Raw genomic sequence first — 26165 nt, forward strand, 5'->3', positions numbered from 1 at the left:
CCAAGACTGTTTTTCCAGAACAGCAATATGGCCTGTCACAGCGTCATCCCGTTAGTTGAGGCATAACAGCTTTCCAGAATTTTTCAGGACAGGAGAAGTTGTTTAGCATTAAAAGAAGCATGCAGGTGCTTTGCATTACAATGCAAATGAGACAAAAAAAAATATCTGTTTCATGACAGATGCAGCTCTGAAAGCAGCAAGCTCCTTCACTCTCAGCTTCTGTCTTCAATCCTGTCTGCCTCCTGCCCCTATCTGGGCTGCTCCCTGGAAAGCAGCAACACTGTTGGACTACGATGCCAGAAAAAAAACGCTGCCACAGATGCAGTTGGGCACCCCAGCCGCAGCAGACGTGCATCAGTAAGAACCAGTTATGCATCATGCTCCACTTGGGAAGACCCTAAAAAAAGGCTGGATGACACTGGTGCCAGCAGACTCTACTGGGGCCACATGCAAGGGCATTAACACCAAATTTCAAGGCTCAGGTGAGCATCCCTTGCCCAGTTTAGCCTTTCGCTCTCTTCAAGATCAGCCCAGTCCCAAGCAGCCTGTTGAGCACAGGTCTTTCAGAGACTCTTAGAACTAAGATTGTCTGAATGTACTTGAACAGTCACACACCATTCTGCAACAGACAGCACACTCATCCTCCTCACCCAGTCTAACCCTCCACACTTCATTTGGTGTGTGTAAATGGGCTTCCACGCCGCCAACTGTTACGTTCTACAGCTGTGGTATGAATTCTAGTTTGGGAAACTCTCTACAAAAAGCACTGCGCTAAAAGTAATAGATAACTGATGAAAAAATCCAGAATTCACTGCATTGGTTACCAAGCATATGAAACCCCCAGACAGCAGTACCAGAAAGCCCAAGCAGCCCTTCAGAAAGCAAGCAGCTCCGTTCACCTCTTTGGTCTTTGCTGGTCCTTTGAAGTTTTAGTATATAGCAAGATCAAAACAGGGTAGAAGTAATGCCATGCAACTCCCCTACTTACTCTTCAAACATCTGAGCTGCTCCAAGCTGCTCCATCATGGAACAGAATCGTCTCTCTTCATCGTCTGCAGCGTCTAACTCATCCGACCAGCCTGACTCAAAGGTCTCCTCGTGCCTGGAGTGATCCATTCTCCCAGCCCCCTGACACAATTCAATCCCTAGTAATTTTCCTGGTGGAACGAGAAGGGAAGAAGGAGAATAAAGTAAAATTGGATATCATTTAGTAAGCTGCTATATAAATGGGAGCCCAACAGAGCTCCACGAGAAGCTGCCTGCACACTGTTGGTGTAGAATACAGCTCCTGGTCAGTAAAGAGCCTCCGTCCTGACATCCTGAGTGACGTCAGTGTCCAGTTTGCGATGCTGGGACTGATACTGGCTCCCAGCCCAACAACAGGCTGTTAGGGCTCTGCTCACATCTGCGTGAAGATGATCTACCACCCACGGCCTTGGATTCTCGGCGTATAAAGCGCGCAGCATTAGGTCACCTCACTCCCACGGAGCTGTGGCTGTGGGTTCAGCTGCCCGTGATCCCACAAGCTCCTCCTGGGACCGCAAGCCCGGCACTCAATAGTACTGTGCCTCAGCTCCCCAGCTTAAAAAGAGCAAAGAGGAGATCATTACGCCTCCCTTCTCATGTGCTACAACTGATCCAGTTCAAGGGCTGCAGGACAAGGACTGCCTCTTGCTAGGATTGTGTAGAGTGTCTGAACAAAATGAACCGCCTTCTGCCCCATCCCACATACGGACGGCTTCCAGCTATCTGGATCCTGTTTCACGCTGAGATACTAACGCCATGAGAATTTCATGCTATGCAAAGAATGTGACAAATACTGGTGCCGGGAACAAATTCTTCTCAAAGAAACAAATCAAACAATCCTACCCAAAACACAAGCCCTCATCCTGTATACGGAGGTCAGACCTCCATCAGCAGCTTGCTCTTCCTTTCCAAAATATACCTGTTTGGTTCAAAAGGCAGAAATGACATCTCAGCTACACGTTTAGAGCACAGATGAGAACACGAAGCTGCTCTAAGGGGAAACAGATCCACTATTTGTGTGCCTCAAGTGACTTAACTCCACCACTTCTTAGTTTTGCATGTCCAGAATCTAGCCGCTTCTCTCCCACTCTTAAAACGTGCTGTAAAAAAATTAGCGGTGTGGAGATACAGGCCCTACTCAGCTTAAAGCCTGAGGCTCAGACAGTTAATTAAGGAGATGGGCTTAGATTAGGCACTTTGGATGTCTGCTTTAAAGAAAGAGTCATTATGTCTCATTATCTTTTTTTTACAGTTGGGAAAACTGAGGTAGAGGATGGTCTGAAGATTGTTTTGACACCCTAGAAGGATCTCCGATTGCTTTACATTGAACAATTTAAATGTGTGCTCTTTTGTCAGTTGTGCAGATGCACCCTGTAGCCTCTCAGAGGCCACGCAAGGAGCCCTCTCAAGAAGCAGACCTGATTGCAGTTTGAACCACTGCCCTTGATTTTCCCCCTGCACACTCCAGAGGGAAGATAGCAACACGCTGGGCCAAACTTGAGTTTGAGGCAAAGTCTGAAAAGGATTTCAGTGAAGCCAGACACAAAGAATGGGCATAAAGAAAAAAAATGCAGAAATTAAGTGTTTTGCCTGGACTAGAACAAATCCCACTGAGCCAGGCTGATGCAAACAGCACTGAGACAGGTACCCTCATGATGTTCATCTATGCCTGTGGCTGGGACAAATGCCTCGAACAGCGAGATTTAGGAATAACCAGTAACACGGAGGGCACTGTGGATGCCAAGGTGCCCAAACAGTGCCTGTTCACCTTCTACAGAGTGCCGGGCAGGAAAGCCTACACTCCTGGGAAGTCTCTTGTTTCTGGCAAAGGCAGCAGAACCAGTCACCAAGGCTTCACCCCCGCAGGCAAGGAAGTAAGGAAAAAACAGGCATCGCCAGCAGGCACTCAGTGGGTTAACACATTCCCTGAACAGGCTGGCCCAAGACACAGCTTTCCATGTTTATTCCAAGGAAATCTCTACAGCTTCACCTTCCAGGGGTGGCTGTTTCTGGCCAGTCCAAGTTGGAGCACCAAAAAGGCCACCCTTCTCCAAGCTGTGAGAAAGCCATAAGCAGCCACAATCTGAGATATCAGGACACTGCAATTCAGGAGCCTCCTCAATCGCTTCGGAAAATCGTAGACCACTTGTATCCACTTGCTTTGACCTGATCCAGTTAACAGCTCTACACGTCCAAGGAAGGTGCAGATTTTCTGAGACCTTACGACCAGCTAAGGCAACTAAGCACCTATTGCAAAGGTTATTAGCGCTATAGTCTTTCCTCTGCCTTAACATCTCCTGCACTGCTTCTGCTGCTGGATGACGACTCTGGTATAGGATTAGCATTCTCCTCGTGTTTGGAAAAGACAGCGGTAAGAGGAAAACACAAGCTCATTTGCCAATGTGCTAGCCTACTAACAGGGCTCCTACTAGTAACCTTGAACAGCACCAGCTGGAGACAGTTGCCAAGAGGCATATTTCTGTCCCCTCACCCAAGGAGGGTCCTTATCCAGATGAACAACTGTGGATCACATATCCAAATACAGGCTGCAGTACGTACCACCTCCAGTAGATGTTCAGAAGCTGGCTCTACCAGGTAGGCAGGTAACAGTTGTAGAAGGTGGCAAAACAAAGCCTCAGGACGGGGGACAGCAGTATTGCACACACCTTTTTCCCCAACGACATTTACATAAGCGTGGGGCATTGCTCTGCACAGCTGGCACAGCTCCAGCAGAACCACTGTGCTTTGTTTCTTACCAACATAAAACATCATGTCTCAGGTGGGCTTTTTCCTTCCTCTGCCTCTGTGCAGTCCTTACCTAGTCCCAAACTGAACTCCACAGGCGTCAGGTATCCCTTATTGTTCTGCTCCAAGCTGTCGAAAACAGTCTCCAGCTGTTCCAGGGTTAGGGGCAGTTCACTCTGGAGCCGCTGCAAAGAGAAAAGAACAAACAAAATTAAGGCAGGACTCAAGTCTTCCCTGTGACGAGCTACTGTCCCTGCCACCCTCAGCCCACAGCGATGTGCCCTTCCAGCACTGCATCCTGGCCAGGATGCAACAGTCTGCCTGTGCCTCCGAGTCATGACACAAATACCTGTTTGGAGCCGCTGATACAGCGACACTCTCCATTACTGGATGATTTAACCAGGACTGCAGAGAGGGAACTTTGGGTTATTTTGTTTGGAGGGAGCTCAAAACCCTTTTCCTTCCCCACTTCAGAACCACTGCCTGCCTCCCTCCAGCCCTGCCCAAAGGTGGCTGGGGCACTGCCAGCCTCCTGTGACCACTGCTGCTCCCAAGAGCTCTCCATAGGCACATCAGGCACCAGCTCCATCTCTCTGGCCAGAGAGGGAGGACAGACTTGTAGGTGTCTGGATTCAGCTCCCAGCCCTTGCAGGAAATCTTGCAGATCAGAAACAAAATGTTCAGTCCTTAACAGAGAGTTAGCTTTCTTCTGTCATCTTCTGCCTTCTGGTTTTGGCTGGTATAGAGTTAATTTTCTACCTAGCAGCTAGTATGGGGCTGTGTTTTGGATTTGTGCCGAAAACAGTGTTGATAATACAGGGATGTTTTCGTTATTGCTGAGCAGCGCTTGCTCAGAGCCAAAGCCTTTTCTGCTCCTCACCCCACCCCACCAGCGAGCAGGCTGGGGGGCACAAGGAGTCAAAAGGGGACACAGCGGGAACGGCTGGCCCCGGCTGACCCAAGGGATATTCCATACTGTATGGCACTGTGCTCAGCATCTAAAGCTGGGGGAGGAAGAAGAAAGAGGAGGACATTCAGAGTGATGGTGTTTGTCCTCCCAAGCAACTGTTAGGCGTGACAGAGCCCTGCTTTCCTGGGGATGGCTGCTGCGAAGCGATGAATGAACCCCTTGTTTAGCTTTGCTTGCGCACGTGGCTTTGGCTTTACCTGTTGAACTGTCTTTATCTCAGCCCATGAGTTTTCTCACTTTTACTCTTTCAATTCCCTCCTCCATCCCACCAGGGGAAAGTGAGTGAGCGGCTGCGTGGTGCTTAGTTGCTGGTTGGGGTTAAACCACAAGAGGACCATATCATTGTTCCCACAACAGAGACAAGGAGCAGAGATTTCCCTTCATAATACATGTACAGAGCACTTAGTGTGGTGAGGCACCCAAAGGATCTTCCAAATAACAAAACACGTAGGTTAAAATCTCATTACTTTCCATTAAACCTGCAGCTTTACATAAAAGTTTAATAAAGACTTACTAATGTAACTACACAAAATTAGACATCATACAACCCAAAACAAAGTGAGTCAATAATTAGACCAGCATGGACTTGCCAAGTGCTAATTACAGATGGAGGGAGAGATGGGACAGGAAAAAAACAATCCACATGTAACCATCTCTGATAAACCATTAAAACAACACTCACAAAAAACTATAGAGATTCTCTTAACAAATACTGTTTTTAACAGAAAGCAGCACAACACATTATTCTAGAGCAAAGTTTTAGTTCAGGCCTAACAGGAGTTTTTGAGATCAGGCTTTAGCTATGACTGAGACAAAAAGATTATACAGCTTTTTTTTTGTTAAGAGGTTGGTGGATTTTTTGGTTGTTGTTGATTGGGAGGGGGGTGTTCGTTAGTTGTTTTTTTTAAATCAAACCAAAGATTTTTTTTCCCCAGATTTCCCATCCACTGCATGCTTAATGTTTGTAGGAACTGTTGCAAATTTATTTCATTTTATGCATTCCTTAAAAATTTTGAATTGCAGTCCCACTTGTCCCTGGAATTCCCTGGAGGTCCAAGGCCCTCCTGGGATTTTCAGTTCCTAGCAACCGGCTGTGTCAGTGTTCGACTCCCAGAAATCTCAATGAGATAATGCTCACACACACACACACACACCTGTCAAAAGTAAAGGCTTAACACATTCTCCCCCCTTCTGCCACGCATGACTTTACAACTCCTCCCAGGATAGGGGAGGATTTTTTCCCCTCACCTGCATATCCACCTTGGTGATAAAACCCTTCTCATCCTTGTCACACAGCTGGAAGAGTTCCCTTGCCTTCTCGAGCATCTCCACTTGCACATCTTTCAGTTTGCTCATTTGGCTGGAAGGAGAAACACCAGAAGCTACCCCATCCTCTTCATCCCCTTCCTCTTCTCCTTCCCAGCGGACGGATCCCAAGAGTGCTCCCCTCTGGTTCTCCATCTTCTCAAAGTCTTTTCCCCCAGGGCAGGAGCAAATGGAAGAGCTGTGGGGCAGGAAACAGAGAAACCCCAGTCAAACACGGCCCTACATTTCCACCCCACACATCACCTAGTTACATGCCTTGTTAGTTTGAAAGAAAAATATTCAGCATCCGTATCTGGACTACATGACCCTTAAAGATCCCTCCTAACCCAAAATATTCCACGATCTCTTACTGAGGGGGGAAGGGAGGGAGTTTCTGTTAGAGGTACACAGTGTACACAACATGGGTGTAACCAAGCCTACCACACAGCCATAACCCTCCACACTGTGATGGGCTCCAGTCCCTGCACCCACCAAAGATGCTCTTTTGCCACCTCTGAGCCAGAGGAGAAGACCTGTGGGGCAGTCAGAACTCTCCGTTGGTGAAAGCCAGGTGACAAAGGCAGCTTTCAGCAGACAAGAGGATGGGAAGGGAATATTAAAGGACGCAATGAAATCTGCATGGGAGCGCGGTGATAGTCCCACATTAGCTGAGACAGGGGGCTTGACCAGGAGAGCAGGACCAGCTCCCAGCTCTCGTGCAGCTCCCTGCGTGTCCTGACCAGGATGCTTCTCTCTGGTCTTGGCTCCTTCAGTAATAACATGTGCTTTTCCTTCTCCTGTTGCTTTTCTTTGCCATCCTCGAACACCGAACCAGCATCACAACTGCAAGAGCCCAGAGCAGGATGAAGGCAGATAGGAGGAAGATCTGTGCAAGTGACAAAGAGAAGAAGGAACGTGTCCCTCCCAGCCCTCTCCCGCCCAGGTTCCCCAGCTGGACCTCCACCTCTTTTTCTTGTTAACACTTCCCAAATAGTAACTCCATCTCCTTTCACATTATTATGGCACAAAGAAAGGTCAGACAATTCCTACACTGGGAAAAATGTATTAAGCTGGGCACTCCTGCCCCCCTTGCCTTCCGTTCTGCCTTCTTTCTGCTCAGCCTCTGTTTTGAGACCTCATAAGCTGCCAAACAGAATTTTAATCTGAAATGTTCACCTTTATAGGAAGGAAACCACATGACTATGGAGACATTTCGGAGGCCAAAGAAAATAATTCACGTTACTTGCAAGTACCTAAACCAAAAAGGCTAGGAATGAAAGCACCCCTTTAAGCACTGTAAAGATGCATACAACACCTCCCTACCCCAACCCATCTTCCGACTTACTGAGGCCACGCAACACCCTCCAGAGAGCTTTTTCTTCAGCAACACCACCACATTTTTTAAGCCTTGTTGCACTGATTGCTTTAGACTCTTGCTTCTACAGATCTGTGTTCTGCATTGCCAAGCAGAACTGAGCTGTGCAAGCAGGCTGAGAGCAGATTTAAACAGTGCTAAGACAAAGAGGGCTTGAGGGTTGGTTTGTTGGGGTTTTTTTTAATCTCCAAGAAATTAAAGCCACGTATAGATGCTGTGATAACAAACAAGTTAATTCTGTTTGCACTCTTAGTACAATGGGAGGATAAAGAGCACGATGGCCAGGAAGAATGTCACGTGCGAGAACTATATGAAGCTGACACAAAAGGAGAAGGCAATTGTGTACCACGCTATTTGACTCCATTTATTACTGCTGGTTCGTGAGCCAGAGGGCGGTTCTGCTTCAAAGAACAAGCAGAACGCCTCACTCCCCCTTTCAAATCCATGTTTTTTCAAGGCACCTCTGTTTCGTGTCACTTGAAGATACTTATTTGAAACTCTGCAGAAAACTACCTATAAGTGGGTACTATTCTATGTTTTTATCAAATAGACATCCCTGCCAACCAATGGACACATAACTGCACCCAAGATTTGGGGAATATTGCAGAGGAAAAAAAGGTAGGAAAGCATGACAAGCAGGAAGGCAGGGAATGTCTTTCTCTCTCTTTTTGAAACAAACCCTCCTACCAAGCTTTTTTTTTTTTTTTTTTTTTCTTATGGAGCCAACACAGCAAAATTTGGATACTAAAGATTGATTCTATCCATTAGCTGGACAGTCAGATTGCTTCTGATGGCAACTCTGTATGAATTAGTAGTAAAGAAGCTGGAAAGACCCCAGCTTACTTTTCACATTCCAGTAAAAGTTGCACAGCTGGTCTTGAAAGAAAAAAAAAATAAAATGACCCAAATATCTTACGCTGCATAGATTTTACAGGTGATTATGGTAAGGAATCACATAGCCACACTGAAGAATGATAACTGTTTTTTGCCAGACCCATTCCTTCTGCAAAGACAGTCCCCAGCACAAGCAGCACCCTGTACCAGATGGTGAGCGCAGGCGGCAGCAGGGGAGGAAACGAAATGGGAGTTCAAAGCAAGAGCCACAACAGGATTGCAGAGAACAGCCAGAATGAGAAAAAGCACAAATAAGAAACACGTTCTCTGCAACATCCCTCTAGCTGCCTAAGAGACACCGAGGTCCCCAGAAGATGATCTTACTTTCTTATTATCAGATTCATCATTTCTATTTCAAAAGCCAGAGCAACCCACGCAGACGCCGTCTCCCCAGCTCTGCTGCAGCAAACAAGGTTGTACGAGGAGGATGTTCTGTTCTCCAAGATATTTGCAAGCTGAAGTCAGACCCGTTACATCCCTACCTCTAGCATCTCCTCGTTTTACCAAAAGCCCAGCTGTACTGTAGCTCCCAAACACTGGCTAAGCTAAAAGTCTCTGAATTAGAAGGGCTGGGAGCCTGACACAGACAAGGTTCTGAAAGGATTTCAGTCACATGTAAAAGACCAAGCCCATTTATTCAATGCTTGGAGCGCAGAGTCTCTTGTTCGAGCTGCTTCAAGTGGCTTCAAGCCATGTGTGGCTCTTTCAGTGGCAATGCAGACTCGTAGAGGACCACAGTGGCAAATAAGAGAGAGCCCCAGAAAGCAAAATACACTGCAGCTCTGATGGACTTCTCTCCTAGAAGCTTCTCTGACTGAGAAGCTCTTCATCTCCATCCCTGTTGGTAAGGGCATTGCATAGTATAAACGCAGATGAAACACAAAATAGATCTCAGTCTAACAAGTGCTGTCTTACCGTCCCTGCTCACAGATCATGACTGCAAACTGCTGGGGAAGCAGCTTTATCAGCAAGACACGGGACATCACTGAAGGACAACTTTGAAAGAGGCTGAGGTCACTAGAGTACTGCAACTGGTACCCAACAGTGAGGCCGGCAGAGCCAGCCTGGGGACAGAAAGATCAGCTTGGGAAAAGCCACGCTTGCCTGATGCAAGTGGAGAAGGCAGAGAAGACAGGTAAGAGCAGCTAACGCTTTTGGTCAGGCAAACCTGCCAGGCTCCCCCAAGGAGACATAGCCAGGCCACCTCCAGTGACAAAGCCTGGGGTTGCTACCACAACTTCCTAACAGGATTAAATTTTCCAGATCTCTTCTGGCAGGACAAGGTAGTCATTTGAGTCAGTATCAATTAAGAATTAATTTCCAGACCTAGCCTAGATTCAGGACAATCTCTGTATCTTGGGCTGCTGATTTCATAAGATCATAAGAACATCCGCAACGGGTCACTGCAGGGTTCATCTAGCCCAGCATCTTGCCCTCAACAGTGGCCATGAATGGCTGGTGAGGGAAGAGTAACAGGAGGGCAAGCACAGCCAAGGCTTCCCTGAAAAGATCTGCCAGCTTCTAGCCACTGTCAGCCTGGGGCAATTCCTGAGACACTTGATTCCTCCCTTGTCTTCCAAGACACTTGTCCAGTCTCCCTTTGAATCCGTACGAAAACATTCACTGTTCACACGATCATGTTGATAGAAACGGGGTGCCTGCTGCAATCAGTGGGTGCTGACAAAGCCTCACAGCACTATTCCAGTTTTCTGGGTACACGGTTTGACCAGCACCCGCTCCATGGAGTCCCAGCTTCAGTTCAAACAAGTTTTTCCTGCCAACTTCACATCTGAGAACCATGGCAGAGACCAAAAATTCTTCTCCCAGGGCCCAGGAGATCTACAAGGAAGATGGAAGTGCCAGGGACACGGAGGCACCAACGGGCTCCAATTGCCCTGGACAGCTTCAGTGTGTAATGTTCTTCTGCAGCCCCCTCTTCCCCAGCCCCAGGGGTTCGCCTGCCTGTGCTCGAGGTCAGCTCCGATATTACACAGTCTGGATTTGGGCAGTGTCCAGCGTCTGAACAACCCAATATAGAGCTTGAGAGAAAGCCAGTCTTCAGGACCCATGGATTATACCAGGTATCTCCTGTCACAGAGCATGCTGGGGCCCAGCAAGCAAAAATTCACCTGCTCCTGCAAGACAACTTTCCCCGAGCCTGAGATCTTCTCAGACAGCACAGAATGGGAAATTCAATGGCCAGTAAACACAGCTAACACCAGGTCTTGTGTTTCTACACAGAGGTAACTCAGACCAGTCTTACAAGTGCAGTTTATCCACCTGAGGCATAAACTCTAGTTTGTCCTGTGCAAAGCTGTGCCAGAAAGTCAGCTGGATCCCATGGGCATGGCATTCTTTGGGGAAATCATAAGACCTGATTTTTAATCCTGACTCTGCTTGCCATATGGCCCTGGGTAAGTCACGTCACCTGCCTATGCTTATAGATTGTCAGCTCCTCCAATTTGGTTCTGATGCTTGTGACAGCTGGCATTTTATTTTAAGACTCAGTTCCTGGAGACTGATAATTACATGTGAAACTCAAGCATCAAAATAGTTACAAAGCCTCGAAGCTGAAGAATGAAAAAGTTGGACACAGAACTTGAAGAAACTGCAAGTTTCAACAAACAAAAGAACAGATCCGACATACTTTTCCTGGAGAGGGGAGATACTACTTTCAAGGCAGCGTCACAAGGTCATGATTTCCAATTTATTGTCTCAGAAACTTCTTGTTGTAGCAGTAAGCAGTATTAAAGAGGTAAAGAAAAGTCATGGCTAAAATGCTATCAACAGCCAAGCCCTTATCTATATGTGACCGTGACCAGCATGTGCACATGACAGCTTTGGTTGTTTTTCTTTTTCCACAGCCCAATGACATGGAGGAAAGTGAGGAGTGCAGCCAAATTTTCCACAGCTGGTCCTCAGATGACCTCAGTCACCACAGGGCATTGCACACGCACTGCATACAGAGCATGCCTAGCAGTCACAGAATCATAAAACCGTTCTGGTTGGAAAAGACCTTTAAGGTCATAGAGTCCAACACTACCAAGCCCACCACTAAACCATGTCCCTACCTGCTATGTCTGCATGTTGTTAAACACCTCCAGGGGCAGTGACTTTACCACCTCCCTGGGCAGCCTGTTCCAGGGCTTGACCACCCTCTCAGTGATGAAATTTTTCCCAATATCCAACCTAAACCTGCCCTGGTGCAAGAGGCTGCTGCTTCCTCTTGTCCTGCTGCTTGTTACATGGGAGAAGAGACCAACCCACACCTGCCTACAACCTCCTGTCAGGTAGTTGTAGAGAGCGAGAATGTCTCCCCTCAGCCCCCTAAACACACCGGTTTCCTCAGCTGCTCCTCTAAGACTTGTGCTCCAGCCCCTTCCCCAGCTCCACTGCCCTTATCTGGACACCCACCAGCACCTCTGCATCTACATTGAAGTGAGGGACCCAAAACTGAACACAGGATTCGAGGGGTCCAGCCCCAGTGCAAGACAGGAATCAACAGTTAATGAAAAAGGAAAAAACTAAGCACAACCGGCTAAGTGGCTTACCCAGGATTTCAAAGCAAGTCCAGCGCTTGGTCCTGTGGAACTACAGGGGAAAGCAGGTTTTTGCTTTCCTGTACTGCTGAATTCTTGGTGAGGTGGTGGTTGGAGGGAATATTAAAGAATCGTTATAGGTACATAGCAGGTGTCCAAGGTGTACCACAAACTGTGGTGCACAGATACTTGCTGGGCATTTTCCCAAAAGACATCCTCCTGTACCTCTGCCTAAGACAATATTATAAGAAGCAACAAAACCACCCTCCTACTAAAACTAAGTATTTAAGCCATTTATTTAAACACATCAGAAAAACACCCACCCTTTCTAGTCCCAGTGCAGAAAAAGTGTCCTACAACTTTAAATGAAGGAATTCACAAGGCGTTCAGGTATGCAGTGATCACATTCTCAGTGCATAGGTTGGATGAGATGGGTTTGATCTCATGCGTGAGAAGATACTACACAAAGAGATGAAGGGGCAAGGGAGTCCTGCAGCAGAAGCCTGTCGCTTCAGCCAATTACAAATGCACAGCAAAAGCACGCCAAGGCGCAGTAGTACAAAGCATTTGTTACTTGCTCATGGAATGGGAGCGTCACATGGGAACAGCTGAGGAACTGGTACACTTAAGAAAAAAAGGACAATAAAAGCTTCACAGCTCCTTCTACCATTTTACATCAAACATATGCCACTTGCTCTGTTTGTTCTACCTTCCTTTCCCTCCCCAATGTTTTGAAAGCAAATAATGACTATAACAAGTGTTCATTGTAGGACACAGTCACATCAACACATCCCAGATTTTATAGTACTGTGAGATTCAGTGATCAAATACACATTTACAATTATTATCCTAGTTGCATGCAAAAAGCATATACTCTAAATGCAAGGACAAAATTATAGCCATACAAATCTGACCAGGTGAAGGTAGAGCAGAGGAACGACACTGACCCCCGTGTCAAACTGGCTTCCACACAGGCTGAATTTCCAAAAGCTGCTCAAAGGACCTGGGCACCCATTTGGTAGAAGTGGTTTTAAAAGGCTCTGCCATGGTGCCTGAAAAGGCTGGGAGAAGAGCAGAAAGAACAGAATTATTTCTTGATATACTTTGTGCAAAATTAATTTTGCTCTTTCCCTTCTCAAGGAAATGTTTCCATTGTTTGGAATTTGTTTGGGTGGTTGTTGGGTTCTCCCTTCCCAAAGGGAACAGCAGGAAAAGAAATACACTGAAAAATTAGGAAAACATCAATTGTTTTGTAAGGGGGGGTTCTTTAAAAAACCCAAAGAAACCCATACACACCCTGGGCAGAAAGCCTGAAATCAGGTGTAATATTTAGAGCTACACTTCATTCACTCTCTCTCTCTCTTTTAATTGCTTGCACTTGATTGTATCCCTTTAAGGAAACAGGAACGAATCCAGGAACTTTTGTGGTGTTTACTCAGCAGGAGATTAGCCCGGCTTGATAGCCCTGAGCTAACCCCTGCTGCACTATGGATGGATGACTTCATCCTGGGATATGCCAGGACAACACGGAGGTATAGCCCTGAGCCACAGACAGCTTCAAGGCTCCATCATTCTGAAGAGCATCTTTAAAAACAATTCACCGTTTCCCTCGCCCGAGTTCATCAAAGGGGAATGCTTCTTTATGACTTATCACACCAGCTTCTTGATCTTTGTTAAAAAAACTTGCCACCCAGAAACTTGTTCGATGCAGACTCTACTATGCTCCTATCTGCAAGCAATCGGAGACTGGTAACAGTTCTCTCTTTTTTATTTCAAGAGGCGAACAACAGCACTCACCGATACTTCCCAATTCAACAGCACAACAGAAAGCACCAACGTGTGCCAAGAACCATCAATACAATAACTTCAACACAGATGGGTATCCGCAACATACCACACTGGTATTCTTTCCCCCAGAAATTGCCACAAATCCTCTGGCACAGCCCCACGCCGCTCCCCAGCTGTGCCCATCGCAAGGCAGTGACACTCCGCAGCTCTCGCACACTGGCACAGTGTCACAGCATTGGCACGGCAAACACCGAGTGCGTGTGTTTGCACTGGAACCACTCCTACTAATTGGGGTTTTGGCTTTGATGGGTTGTTTTGCTTGGGGAGCGAGGAGAGAAAGCATCAGTTTTTCCTCTAACAATATTTGGGCCAAGAGTTAATTCTCAGCAATTAAAACCAAAATCCAATCCACATTTTTTCCATAAACAGCTAATGGCCTTGGATCTGTCAATATAACTAGCACACAGCTGATTTTTCAGAAAACAAAGAACATGCCTTCCATAAGATATGATAAACAGCAACAGCTAGTTTCAAAACAACTAATTTTTACAAATTCCTTCTCTTTGTAAAGGTTTACAGCTTTCCTGAAACCTTTTTTTCTTTTTTCCTTAAAAGAGACAGAACAGAACACTGCAACATCTCATACAACACAACATAAAGATTCATCTTATATACCACGCTGGCAGAGGAATGGAAAACCCAGCAGTATTGTACCTTTTGGCTTCACGAAGAATTCACTGTACTTTCATAGGCTGGAGATCATGCTGCACATCCACAAAGGACATCGTTAGCCAGCAGTAAGTAAACATTGTTCACTTAGTCAAGTAGAAAAGCAACATTAAGCTTCCCCCTGATGCCACTGCTGTTAATGTTCTACCACAAATATGTGGTTGTTAGAGGACAGAGACAATCAACTCAAGAACATAATTGAGAGAGACAGGCTATTTTAGCTGTGAAGAGATCCTACAGCCCTTATTTGTGTTAGCTGAACACTGCTAACAATGTTGTGGAGTCGGAGCTAGATGCTGCTTTGAGTTCGGCAACCGGTAGGGAGATTACACCTGCTTAACACCAAGCATGTTGACCACAGAGTAAGCGTTCTGCTCTGCTGGTGATACCTATGGGCCAGGCAGGTAGGCAGGAGGCAAACAAACTTTCTTTGCCGGCCCAGATGTGGGAAAAAGAGGAGAGAAGAAAGAGGACTTGGCGCTTGATATCAGACACACTGGATCGTTTTTGATTCCAAGTAAAAAATGAGCACTGGGAGCCCAGGCAAAGGAGATCCCCGCTCTCTTCTACTTTTTTCCAAGGGTTGGTGTGGCATGCAAGGACACCCCGTACGGTAGACAAGCTCCGGATCTAAGCTGGTATTTAAAGCTCCACAAATAGCCTTTACAGGAAATTGCATAAATGCAGGGCAACTCCTCAGCTTGTTTAATTGAACATCACTGGCAATTTCTTCCTGCCTTACTTGCCCCTTTAGCAAAGGGAGGACTTGCATGCAGAGCAGGTTGTACCAGAGACGACAACCAGAAGGCAGTGCACTTCTGCTGGGCTCGTGCCACTAGTTACGGAACAGCTAAGATGTCATCCAGGAAAACTCGACACATGATGAGCACCACCTTGGCTGCTGCAGCTCAGCAAGGACACATCAGCAGAAATGCTGCTGGGGAGATTTCTCTCACACCCTGCGAGCAGCAGAGGCACCGCTAAACGAGGTTTTTCCCCAGCCCTCAGGAATGCACCCACACTTGGTGTCTTGCAGAGAAAATTCAGGCTGAAAGGAGGCACATGCAGTCCTATGCTGGCGGAGAGCTACACACACTCCTTCAGTGTCCCTGAAGTACCTCAGGGGCAAAATTCTATTATGCAGAAACAGCCTTTTGTTGAATAACTGGATAAAAGGTTCTAATGGAACAAAGCTTCAAACGCAAAAATTTTGGGGTTTGTGCAGTTGCCTGTGTAACCAATTCCTGAATGGCAGAGATGGTGAAGGATTGTCCCCAGTCACCGTCGTCTTTAAAAAAAGAATCCATGAGCCTCAGATAAAACTGGGTGGTGGCAGCTGCACATCAAACAGGAGGAAGAACTTCTCTGCAAATCATTAAAGTGTGGGACTTGCTGACATGGGATGCTGAGGATATCACAGGCAATCACGGGCTGCAGAAGTGGCTGGTTTTTTCTTGCCTGAGTTTGTCCATAAAGGACTATTACACAAAAATTCTGTTTCTGATGAAAACTTTCTGAGCCACAAACAACAGAAGAGTGTACTAGGAAAGTACTGTTACACATTTATGCTGGGAAGACAAGGGTATCTACCGTTAGCTGCTGTTGGAGACTCAGCCTGGCTGCTCCTCAGCATGAACAGAGGCTGCTTTCCCATCAGCAGGAACAACCCCCGAAGCACATGGAGTCTTCTACCAAAAGGCCGACAGCATTTGCTTCATTTTCACCAAGGGCCATCCTATAAACTGGGCTTGGTACTCCAATAGCCAAAAGTCAGGCTTCTCCCCGTAACCATCACTGCCATCAGACCCATCACCTGGCTGCTGAGCTCACCCCAGACCTCCCTGCGAGTCCTCAGATTCTAGCTGTCTATGTAATAGCAGAACAAAGATTTTCCTTTCCAACAAGAAGCTGAATCCCTCTGGCTTCCAATCTTATTCTGTCATTTCTTCATTAAATTTCCCAACAGCCACCCACTGTCCTGAGCTCAAGCCCTCCTGGCCAGCTGCAAGTTTCCCCTCAGCTGTTTCAGTGCCTTCTTCACATAAAGGCTAAAAATCCTGGGACAATCCAATCTCACCTGGACTACCACGGGTGCAAACTCATAGAAGAGATCATGAGCCTTACCTTTGTCGATCAAGATCCTTAAGCTTGAAATCAGCCTTATACAAACAAAAATACGTAGCCTTATGTTGTCCTCAAATAGTTCCCCCACCACACACACATAAGACATCAAACCAGAACAGCAGACCACCCAATCCCCTTTCGAAGAAGAAACTTCTGTTCGGTAAAGCATCCACCCACACTGCTTACTGAATACATGTGGCAGACAGTGACTCCTTCTGCGGCTGTGCCGGCAAGTTCTCCACAGCCCTTGAAAGCTCCTTATCCAGAGGGCTGCAACTGCAGGGGGGATGCATGAAGTTCAAGCATCTTTTCTTCATCCCAAGAAATTCATCTCCCATATCTTGAGAAGCGGACACAGTGATCTCACTCCCGTGATCTTTGCTGGGCTGCATGTTAGCAATGGGACCAGGGGGAGAAGCTTCACCTCACTACTCTGAATCTGCAAGATGCACTTAGAGGACAAAAATGGTTTGCAAAAATTAACGAGCAGGAATGAGTATAGAAAGGATTTCCAGGCACCACAACTCCCTGCTGGGAAGCCTCTCTGTGGCTGGTGCTGTATTGGTTTTGCCCAGGAGCGATGTATGGGACTCATGGACAGTTTGACCTTTCTGCAGATGCTATTAAAACAACAAACAGAGCAGAGGCAGCTGGGTGAAGCCAATTTCCAAGATGACAGTTAACCCATTCATAGCTTCGCAGAGATGAAAATGGCCATAGGCACAGGTGCATGACACTTGGTTACCTATCAGCTAAGGATTTACCCCGATAACAGTGGGTATAAAGGTAAAGGTTCACCCCTTCCTGCGAGCTGAGGCTGTGCTATGCAAAACACCTTTCCTGAAATGCCAGTGCAACCTGTGCACTGCAGAGGGATGCGATCCATGCCCCGAGTAGAGACACCTCTTGGCTGTCAGACCATTGAGGGGGGCACAGGTGAAGTCTTGGATCCAGGGAGCTGACACCCCCACGCCTCCCAAAAGAAGAGAGGAACACTCTGAATATCCAATAACTCCAGGACCTTATACAAGATATCAGAAATATCCTCTCCCTTTCTCATTTGGGGGGGGGGGGGGGGGGGACGGACGACGACACACAATCACAGCAAAACACTAAAAGCTTCAGATTTCTACAGGCAGAAAACTAAAGCCCACAAGCCCTGAACTGCCCCTCTGCATAGTGGGATAAAACATGCAACGGAAGGGCACGTGTCCCCTGTGTGCCAGCAAGGAACAGCATTTGAAGCAAACTCACAGGCAGATGATATCTCAGAGGCGGTTTTGTTCAACTTGTACAAAGTTATTCTAAGGTGAAATGACTGGGGAGGGAGGGGAAATACTCCCCTCTGGCAAAAGCTGTCACTGAGAAACAAGCCCACAGCAGCAACACTGAGGTAGGATTATAGAAAAGGGGAGGGGGGGGACGGACAGGGGGGTGTAGGTATGCTCAGTGGAAAATTTCCTGACAAGTATTTTTAAATAAAAATTTCTAAGTTTTCACAAAGTATGCAGCAGAAGATCCTTAGGTTTTAATCTAACCAGCTCAAGATATCCACTTCATCAGAAAACATCACAATCCCACATATTCTAAGCATGTACTTTTCCCCCTTTACTTTTAAAAATGTAACCGCTTCCCAAATCAGCAGTTTCCCAAATCAATGAGTCACTAGCATTAGTTAGGCAACCTGCAGAACCACATCAGAACCGAGAGCAAGCTTCTTCAGCTCAACATTTGCAAAGACCTTGGGTGATCCAGACTGAAGCATTAACCATGTGTTATAATTAAGCACCTCCAGCTCTTGAAACCCAATCAATAAATTTGCCTTGCTCCAGCAGGGGAGTAACGACCATTTTCTGCAGCGATATACAACGCCACGGCACTCGGCGAGTTCTACTCTGCTGCTTTAAAGCAAAAGCAGGAAGTCAGAACAGAAAGTTCCTAGGAAGAAACTCTGCGGAGACACGGCAACTTGCAAACTCGTTCAGACTTCCTTCTCAAATAATTCCTTGCCCAAATGAGAGAGACTTTCTCCCTTCCCCTCCACCCCATCACACAACCTCGTTTTCTCTCTCTGCAGGTATCCCCAAATACCTCGAGAGGCAGGACAGTATCGCTCCCCTTCCCTGCAGCCAGCAGCGTATCCCACAGCAGAAAGCTAGCAGAGAACGAACACCACCACTGTAAATAGAGTATCAGAGCCGGTCCAAGCCAGGAGGTGTGGTTTGCAATGCTCCCTACGCATCTCATCCCCTTTCCAACACAGGCTAGCAGCCATCAGTTCAGAAAGCAGCAGAAGAAAACCTGCCGTGAAGCTCCCAAAGTAAATTCCTTGTAATCCTGCCCCACGCACAGCTGTGAAGGAGAAGGGCTTGTCTCTGAGCTGCCTTAGGCAAGAAAGGAAGAAGAGGTAAGAGAGCAGATGATCCCTCGTCTCACGTTGACCTTAGCTTCCCTGAGAAACACTACCTGTGCCTGTAGGTAGCTCGCTGCCGACCTCCCATACCATTTCAACATAAGCAGGGCTGGACACTATCCCTATGAACCCTGCCTCAAGTTTAATTCCACTTTTATATAGCTGGCAACCTGTTTCACAAAAAGAAGCACAGAGATCTTAGGAATAAAGAAAGCAAAGCACAAGATGATAGCGCAAGGAACGTTTTTCCAAAGCACCATAAAATACACCCCAGGGGTGGGGTGTGCACCCCAGCATGTTCTCCCTAAAGCAGCCTGGGATGCCACCCTCTATCCTGCCACTGACCAAAGCACCCCTTCATCCCACAGCATCACCAAAAGGAAGCAAAGCTCCCCCACCCCCACTGACAGCTGGACATGCTGATGGGGATTTGTCACTCACTGGCAGCTCCAGAGCCTCCAGGCAGCATGAAGTTGCCCTCAGCTGTGTTAGCTCCTGCTAGTTAAGCTGGATGATTTCTCGGAAGGTGACAAAGAAAAGGAAAAAAGAGCATGTTGAGCCCCTGGCAGGCTGGTTCTGCATCACCTGGTATGGTTTTTCTCCCCTTTGCTCACCCTGCCCCAAATGCCTCTTTGTGTCAGCCCTCAAGGATAATATTTGCCCAGCAAACAAGCTTTGTCATCCAAGTCATGAGCGGGGCAAGCCCAGCCTCTATAGAGAGCAAAACCTGCTCATCTACCAATTCCCGTTGAGAACGCTCCAGCTGGTATCTCAGCAGCCCAGACCTCATCACCCTGCAAACAGAGGAGCTCCGTATAGCTCCATCCTCCCAGTAGCAAGGGACAGTGGGACCAGCAGAAAGCAAAGGGAAACGTGGGTTCCTCCCACTTACAAGACTGTTATTTCAAAAACCCCGACTAAAAAAATGCATGGAAATACAACTACAAATCATCACATTTGTCTTTAATACAGGTTTAAGAGGGCCAGCGAGCTCCCCCCTAACCAGCTGGGAAGGCTCAGCGCTGCCCGTGAGGAGCGTAGAGGTGATCGTCCTGGTCTGAGAAGAGCTCGCTCTGCCTTCTGGTGGGACGATCACCTCTACGCTCCTCACAGGCTCAGCTTTGCCTCAGCCCCAGGACCACACATCCTTTGTGGCAGGCTCTAGCAGTGTAGCTGAGACAAAAAACCCCAAACAAATCTCCGTCAAATGAGGTACCTGTCTTTACTCACCATTTTTTCTACTGTTGCTGCAGAGATGCTTAACGTTGAACCATGGTCTCAGCTGGGATGTTGCTAGAACAGCACAAAAAAAGGAAGCAAACCGCTCTTCTCCACCTCACAGCCTGTTCTGTCTCTAACCTCCTCCCGGGGTCCTTTATAAAGCTTCTCTTGGTACTGACCAGAACAAAAAAGCTTATCAAACACCAAAAAATAAATAGCATTTTGGAGCCACATTAATGAATCCTTAGCATTACATGGATAAAGGTCAGGAAATACAAAAAGTTACCGTTCCCATAGTAATGCTAATTCAACCATACTGCACATCCTGTGTATTTAGTGGTACATGTTGAAAAGAAAAAGGCTTCATCCACCAATGCCAAAAAGGTTTTTGATTTAGTAAAGACACTTGAATACCACCCCCTACATGCAATATTTATTGTGTAGAGAAGTGAATTTTCAGATGGAATTGGATTAAGCCAATCTAAGCATCGTTACAGCTCCCCACACCTAGGGCAATGGCAAGAGCTCTCAAGCATGATTACAGGCTGAATGTTGTTTGCCCAACCTGAACAGAGGAGAGGGATCCAGGCGTCAGAAGGGGTTGAGTCACCAAATCACGGTCGCTGTTGATTCTGCGCTTGGATGCAGCAGGGAGGTGGTAAGAAAGAGGGGAGAGAATAACTGACCAACCCCCTGCCCCAACCCCCGCCCCCCACCTAGTAAATGTTAATCCGTTTCTGTAAATGCTCATTTATTTGATACTGATGGCTTGAAATAGCCCCCTGCCTAGTATCCCACCTCAAGAGCCTGGAAACAGGTTGTGAATGAACTACAGCCATGCTGACGTCTCTCAGCACAAATCTGTGTCTTGCTCTGCTCTCTGAGCTCCTGAGGTCTTACCGTCATGCTTTACATAAAACCCACACCACTCTTCCCAGAAGGAACAGCTACAAGTGGTTCATTTGCATTTAGCAGCTTTGACTGAGCGACCAGATTTGCATAGGAAGCAAAAGTCTCTTTTTGTGTCATAGGAAATGCATTAAATCAAAGGGGTTTGTGCATCCATACCGGAGCTGAGGATTATTGCTCTGGTTATGTTTCTGGGAGGAAAGAAAGCTAAAGCAGAGATCTTGCAAACTCCTTTAGAGGTCAAAGAGGAAGAGAGAAGGCAGCTTTCAAGCACAGGAGAAATGGGTGCAATGGGATTAAACATGAACATTTGTGGGGGCGACCACATGTGTCCTTCTTTCCTTCAAAAAATCTGATTTTTTTTCCTATTTCCCGTGATCTCAGACAGATGGGCACAGTTCAGGACAACAGACATCTCTGGACTTCAAAAACCTAAGAGGTGAAGAGAGAGGCTCTAGCAGTGCTGCTGCTGAAGTAGTCCTCAGCCCTGCTAGATACCAGGGCACCCGCACAGCCCTGCTCAGAGGACGTCAAGCTGACGGAGTGGCTCATGCAGTGACACCAACCCCGGAGTCCGCAGCAGGTCACAGGCACAGGAACACCCAGCAGAAGTCCTTCTGCCCTCAGGGTTGCTGGGCGGCTGTTCCTTCACTCACATACCTCAGGCCCTTGCTGTCACTGTCCCATGGGGTGCACCTGTCATCCCTTCTGGGCTCCAGCATCGAGTCTCCACATTTTAAAGAGGCTTTGCAACCCTCCCCACAGCTGCAACGCCTGGCTATTCCTTGGAGCTACACAAATCCCAGCCAGCATCTAGCCACACCTGCCAAAGGTAACAAGGATTTGGTCATGCTTTATCTTATCTAAGTGATGATGACGCTCGTCTTCCTCCTTGCGCAAAGCTCAGCAGCTCTGCACCTGCCAAGGAGGGGAGCTGGGCAGAGGCCAGGAGCTTCAGCCTGCAGCAGTTCAGAGCAGAGCAGGACAGCTCTGCTGGCCAGCCTGTCCCACCCCACAAACAGGCAGTCCGCAAGCAAACTTATGGGGGAAATAAGGCTCAGCAATACTTTTCTGAGGAAAATAACACTCGGCTCAACATATCTCATCGGACCTTCACCTGAGCTGCTAGCACGGGCACGCAGCTCTCCTTCCCTAGACACAATACAGCCACGCTAGTCCTTGCCCGTTGATAAGCCAGTACATTTTATTTTACAGGGAGTCAGACCATTTGTCCGGAGAGAAGACTCCAACATCCTTCATGCTGTCAACCAACAGGTCACCTACAGCTTAAATTCCCAGCTGGAGATGAGCTCGGTTTCCTGCGCTTCATTTTGCAGAGGGAAAGCTGAGGCAGATAAAAGCACCGCTCTTACTCAGCCATGTTTTGCTGAATGAGATGAAGAGGCGTTCAGCTACTGTAACAGTGAGGGCCACCACATTTTCCTGTTTCACGTATTAGATCTGCCTCCCTGCACCTGCACCTCTCCCTCCACACCCAGCCAAGGGCTTACACTCTGCTTCTAACCCTCCTTTTCCAGAGGCTGGACTCACTTAGCTATGCCCAGACATAGCTGGATTCTTCCCAAAAGATTTGCTTTCTATAGCCTAAATGACATGTTTAGGCATTCCACAATTTTATTTTTAACACCACACTGCTACCAGTTCTACTTGTCTGAAGGTCTGCAGATATCCTGCTTGTTATTCTTCTGAACAGCTTGAAATCGGAAGCAATAAGCAGCTAGATACTCATTACCTTGATTGCACGGCTACAACAACTGGACTTGGCATTTTTCAGGCCCTGACTGTATTGCTTTAGCCTCCATCCAGCACACGTGCTAAAGGCTAATTCTTTCAAAAAAACGTAGAAGAGGTCTTAAGAGCTCTCCCCTTACTCATACTCTCATCTCATCTTCAGAAATGCAGGTTGCCTCAGCCCATGATACACCATCTGCTGCAAACAGCGACATCTTTGCATCTGCCAGGATCTTATCAGCATCACAAGCTCAGGCCAGCCCCATGCCCAGACAGCGCTGGACCACCGCAGCAGATGTCTGGAGGTTCACAGCTCCCAGTCACATTTTTAGAGGTCTCCTGCCATCGTCAGAACAACACAAACCTTTCCTGCAAGGCTTTCAGGTGTATGTAATCCTCAAATGTCTTTCTGAACCAGGCAGTCCCTTCCGCATAGATGGGGCCATTAACTGGTGCAGAAAAGCAATACAAGGTCTTGTACCAGCACAGATATTAAAACTACAGAAGCAGGAACAACAGCTCCTCCTTCAGATGACATCTCTGCTGAATTAACTGCAATCACACGCTTCACCAGATAGAAAGCAGGGATCTTACAAGCCTCTCCGCTCTCCATCTCATTACTCGACAGATTTTCCTCCAATTATGCCAACTGGATGAGAGCACTGGACCCTTCCAGAGTGTCGTACCACACCCCATTTCCTCCAAAGCAAACCTAGGATTAAAGCCACAGCCTCTAAGAGCACAAGGCAGTATTTGCTCCTGCTTTAGTGCTCTGTGATACATGGTTAAGAGAAAAACACTCGGTTAAGAAGTCCACAGGGCTTCCCAGTCACTTTACCCCAACCCGAACGAAGCACAGGAAAGCCCACCGTGGCTCCAGACTTGATTTGAAAGTTCACAGTACAACGATCTACACACAACTCACGACAGCTATTAACCTGAGGTTTGGCATCATTTTATCCCACAGCTCACAATATTTGTTATTGCACTTGAAGCCCTTAGGTCCTACAGTCAAGTAAAATACCGAGATTCAAGCATTTCTGGCAGCTTATACAGACATGCAGAAATCTCCAAGACAATCAGAAATCAGCATGAGAAAGCAAATAAAGAAATAATTTTCAAAAAAAACCCCACTTACGTCATCCCATGGCACCTTTTTAATTATTTTTTTAATGGCTGGCTGATATTTTTTAAAAGCTTAGAGCTGGCAAATCTTTTGAACACACAGCATCAGGAGAGCACATTGCGTTCCTTGCCGCTGCAGAAGCACGCAACGAATACTTAGTGGATCCACCCCAGTGCTCCTTGCATAGCTGCAGCGGTCAGGTTTGCTTAGTAAAATGTGCAATTAGGTCCACGCATAGGGCAATCCTTCTCGGCATCAGCCAAGAAAATAAAGCTTTACGATGCAGGACGGGGAAAAGAGAACACTGCTAGAAAAATATTAAGAGGGGTAATCAGAACATCAGCAGCATCTCCCTTCCGAGCTGCCGGGCTATCCATACCTCAAAGGATACACGTTGACAAAGGACAGAAAGCCTTGCTAATTGTTACAATTCTGCTCTTTTGATGCGACAACAAAATGGATCGTTCAAGATTCAGACATTCAGAGAAAACCAACCTCAGACTTTATACGGACAGCAAGCAAAGGCATCTGGCAGGAACAGGGAAGATGCTGCTCCGCTCGGTGGAAGACGACACATTTGCTACAGCTGAAGTTTCTAGTCACTGTCTTTAAATCCCAGACGAGCTCCTGCGAGCAGGTGAGGAGAGGTGGGAAGATCTGGTCCCCAGAGCAGCCTTGTCAAATCCAAAAGATTCAGTCAGTAACATGTGGGCTATATTACGGAAGCCAAACCTAGTTTATTGTACATAAGGATCAATATCTGCAAAGCTCTCTGACCATGAAGAACATTGTGCATGGAGCTGTGCCCATATGATTTTTGTTATTGCCAACTGTCCTCATCCCATTACTTTTATTCTCTGAGGCTGCCTGGCAAAGTCATGAGTAACAGCATCCCCCAGCACGTGCTCTAAAGACAGCCCCAAATGGAGTCCTCCTTTGCAACACAGTTCTCAGGTGAGTAGATGGTAGGCTCTTGATTCGTTACATGCACCAAATCTTCCTATTTGATGGTGACAAAACAGCCAAGCAGACCTTCCAACTGGACTGGTTATACTACCCAGCTTAGCTTGCCACAGCAGGCAGACCAAGAGAAGAGCGATGCTCTGGAGAATCAGAACAATGTTGTTTGCCCAGCAAGATCGCTTTGGAGAGATTTTATACCACCTTATGAAGGATCCTAAAATTTTATGCCTTGGGCCTCACATCTGTCTCTGTGCAACAGGATGCCCTGGCAAAGACGACATTATTCCACTCCAGCCCGTTGCATCCTCAGAACCTCCTCTGGAACCCCCAAACTGGACAGTGAAAGGACAGAGTAGACTGATTATCTCTTTCATCTACAAAAGCAATTTCCATAGCCCTCAGGAGATGTATATATGCATTCATCTGTATATACCTGCTTATGCTATCCTCCGAAATAGGTAGGTAATAGCTCAAGAGCATGAAAAATAAGATGCAATTGCTCCTGAACCTGGTTAAGGCAAGGCTAGAAGTTACCAGTTTTCTGAGAGCCCCTTGCTGCACAACAGCCTTCGTTGCCACCGGAATGAGCAAGGACTCAGTGGGTCATGTCTAAACAAGCAAGCGGTGTTTGGATTATCCTGCCTCCTCAGGACTTCCCCGAGCACAGCCATCGCCCTGTGTCCGAGGCTGGCCATCGCTGGCCTCTTTTCCCCTTGGCTGTTTCCAGGAAGTCCTACAGGAAGGACTTGAGGCTCGACACACGAGTTCACTGAAGTGCATCCCATGTGCACGGGACGTCAAAGAGAAAAACGCTGCAGTCTTAGGAGGGGGAAAGCTCTGGTGTTTTTTCCTTCAGGAGAGAAGGAGAAGCAGCACTAACGCAGCTGCTGTAGGGACCTGCACTACTTTTCTGTGCAGTGTCATCTGCACCTGGGTCATGGCAAAAAAAAAAAAAGAGAAAATAAGAGATCTCCATTCAGGTCCAGCACAGAAGACCAAAGCCCCCGGACAGCATCGCAAAGGAGCCTGCAGGCTTCAGAGCAGCAGGAGAGGGGAGAAGGTGGAACAGCCGGCAGCCCCCGGCCCGGACCCCACCAGGGCAGTGCCCCCGTCCCATGGCCACAGCTGCGCCTCAGGAGCTTGGCAGGGCAGGTGGCTTCGCACAGGAACGTGGATCCTCCACGCCTGTCCTTCCTCGGCAAGGGCCCCCCCACAGCTGGGGACAGGGCAGGCGTGTTGCCCTGGACCGGCAAGGACCCCCGCAGCACACAGAGCCCCCCAGCACC

The 26165-nt window shown here is 47.4% G+C and overlaps 1 protein-coding gene across 1 annotated transcript in view; it reads right to left on the reverse strand.

The window, feature by feature from the left end:
* The window catches only part of CRACR2B (calcium release activated channel regulator 2B), a 40334-nt gene extending 20829 nt beyond the window's left edge, over window positions 1-19505 (reverse strand). The window contains exons 1-5 of the mRNA XM_040608772.1: window positions 18587-19505; window positions 16682-16836; window positions 5990-6245; window positions 3845-3956; window positions 989-1157 (exon numbers count right to left, since the gene is read on the reverse strand). Of these exons, the coding sequence (XP_040464706.1) occupies window positions 989-1157; window positions 3845-3956; window positions 5990-6245; window positions 16682-16836; window positions 18587-18742 (848 nt within the window). The 5' untranslated portion in view covers window positions 18743-19505. The remainder of the gene's footprint in view (window positions 1-988; window positions 1158-3844; window positions 3957-5989; window positions 6246-16681; window positions 16837-18586) is intronic.
* Window positions 19506-26165: the final 6660 nt, after the last annotated feature.

The sequence above is a fragment of the Falco naumanni genome, chromosome 10, assembly GCF_017639655.2.
Source record: "Falco naumanni isolate bFalNau1 chromosome 10, bFalNau1.pat, whole genome shotgun sequence".
NCBI classification, from domain to species: Eukaryota; Metazoa; Chordata; class Aves; order Falconiformes; family Falconidae; genus Falco; species Falco naumanni.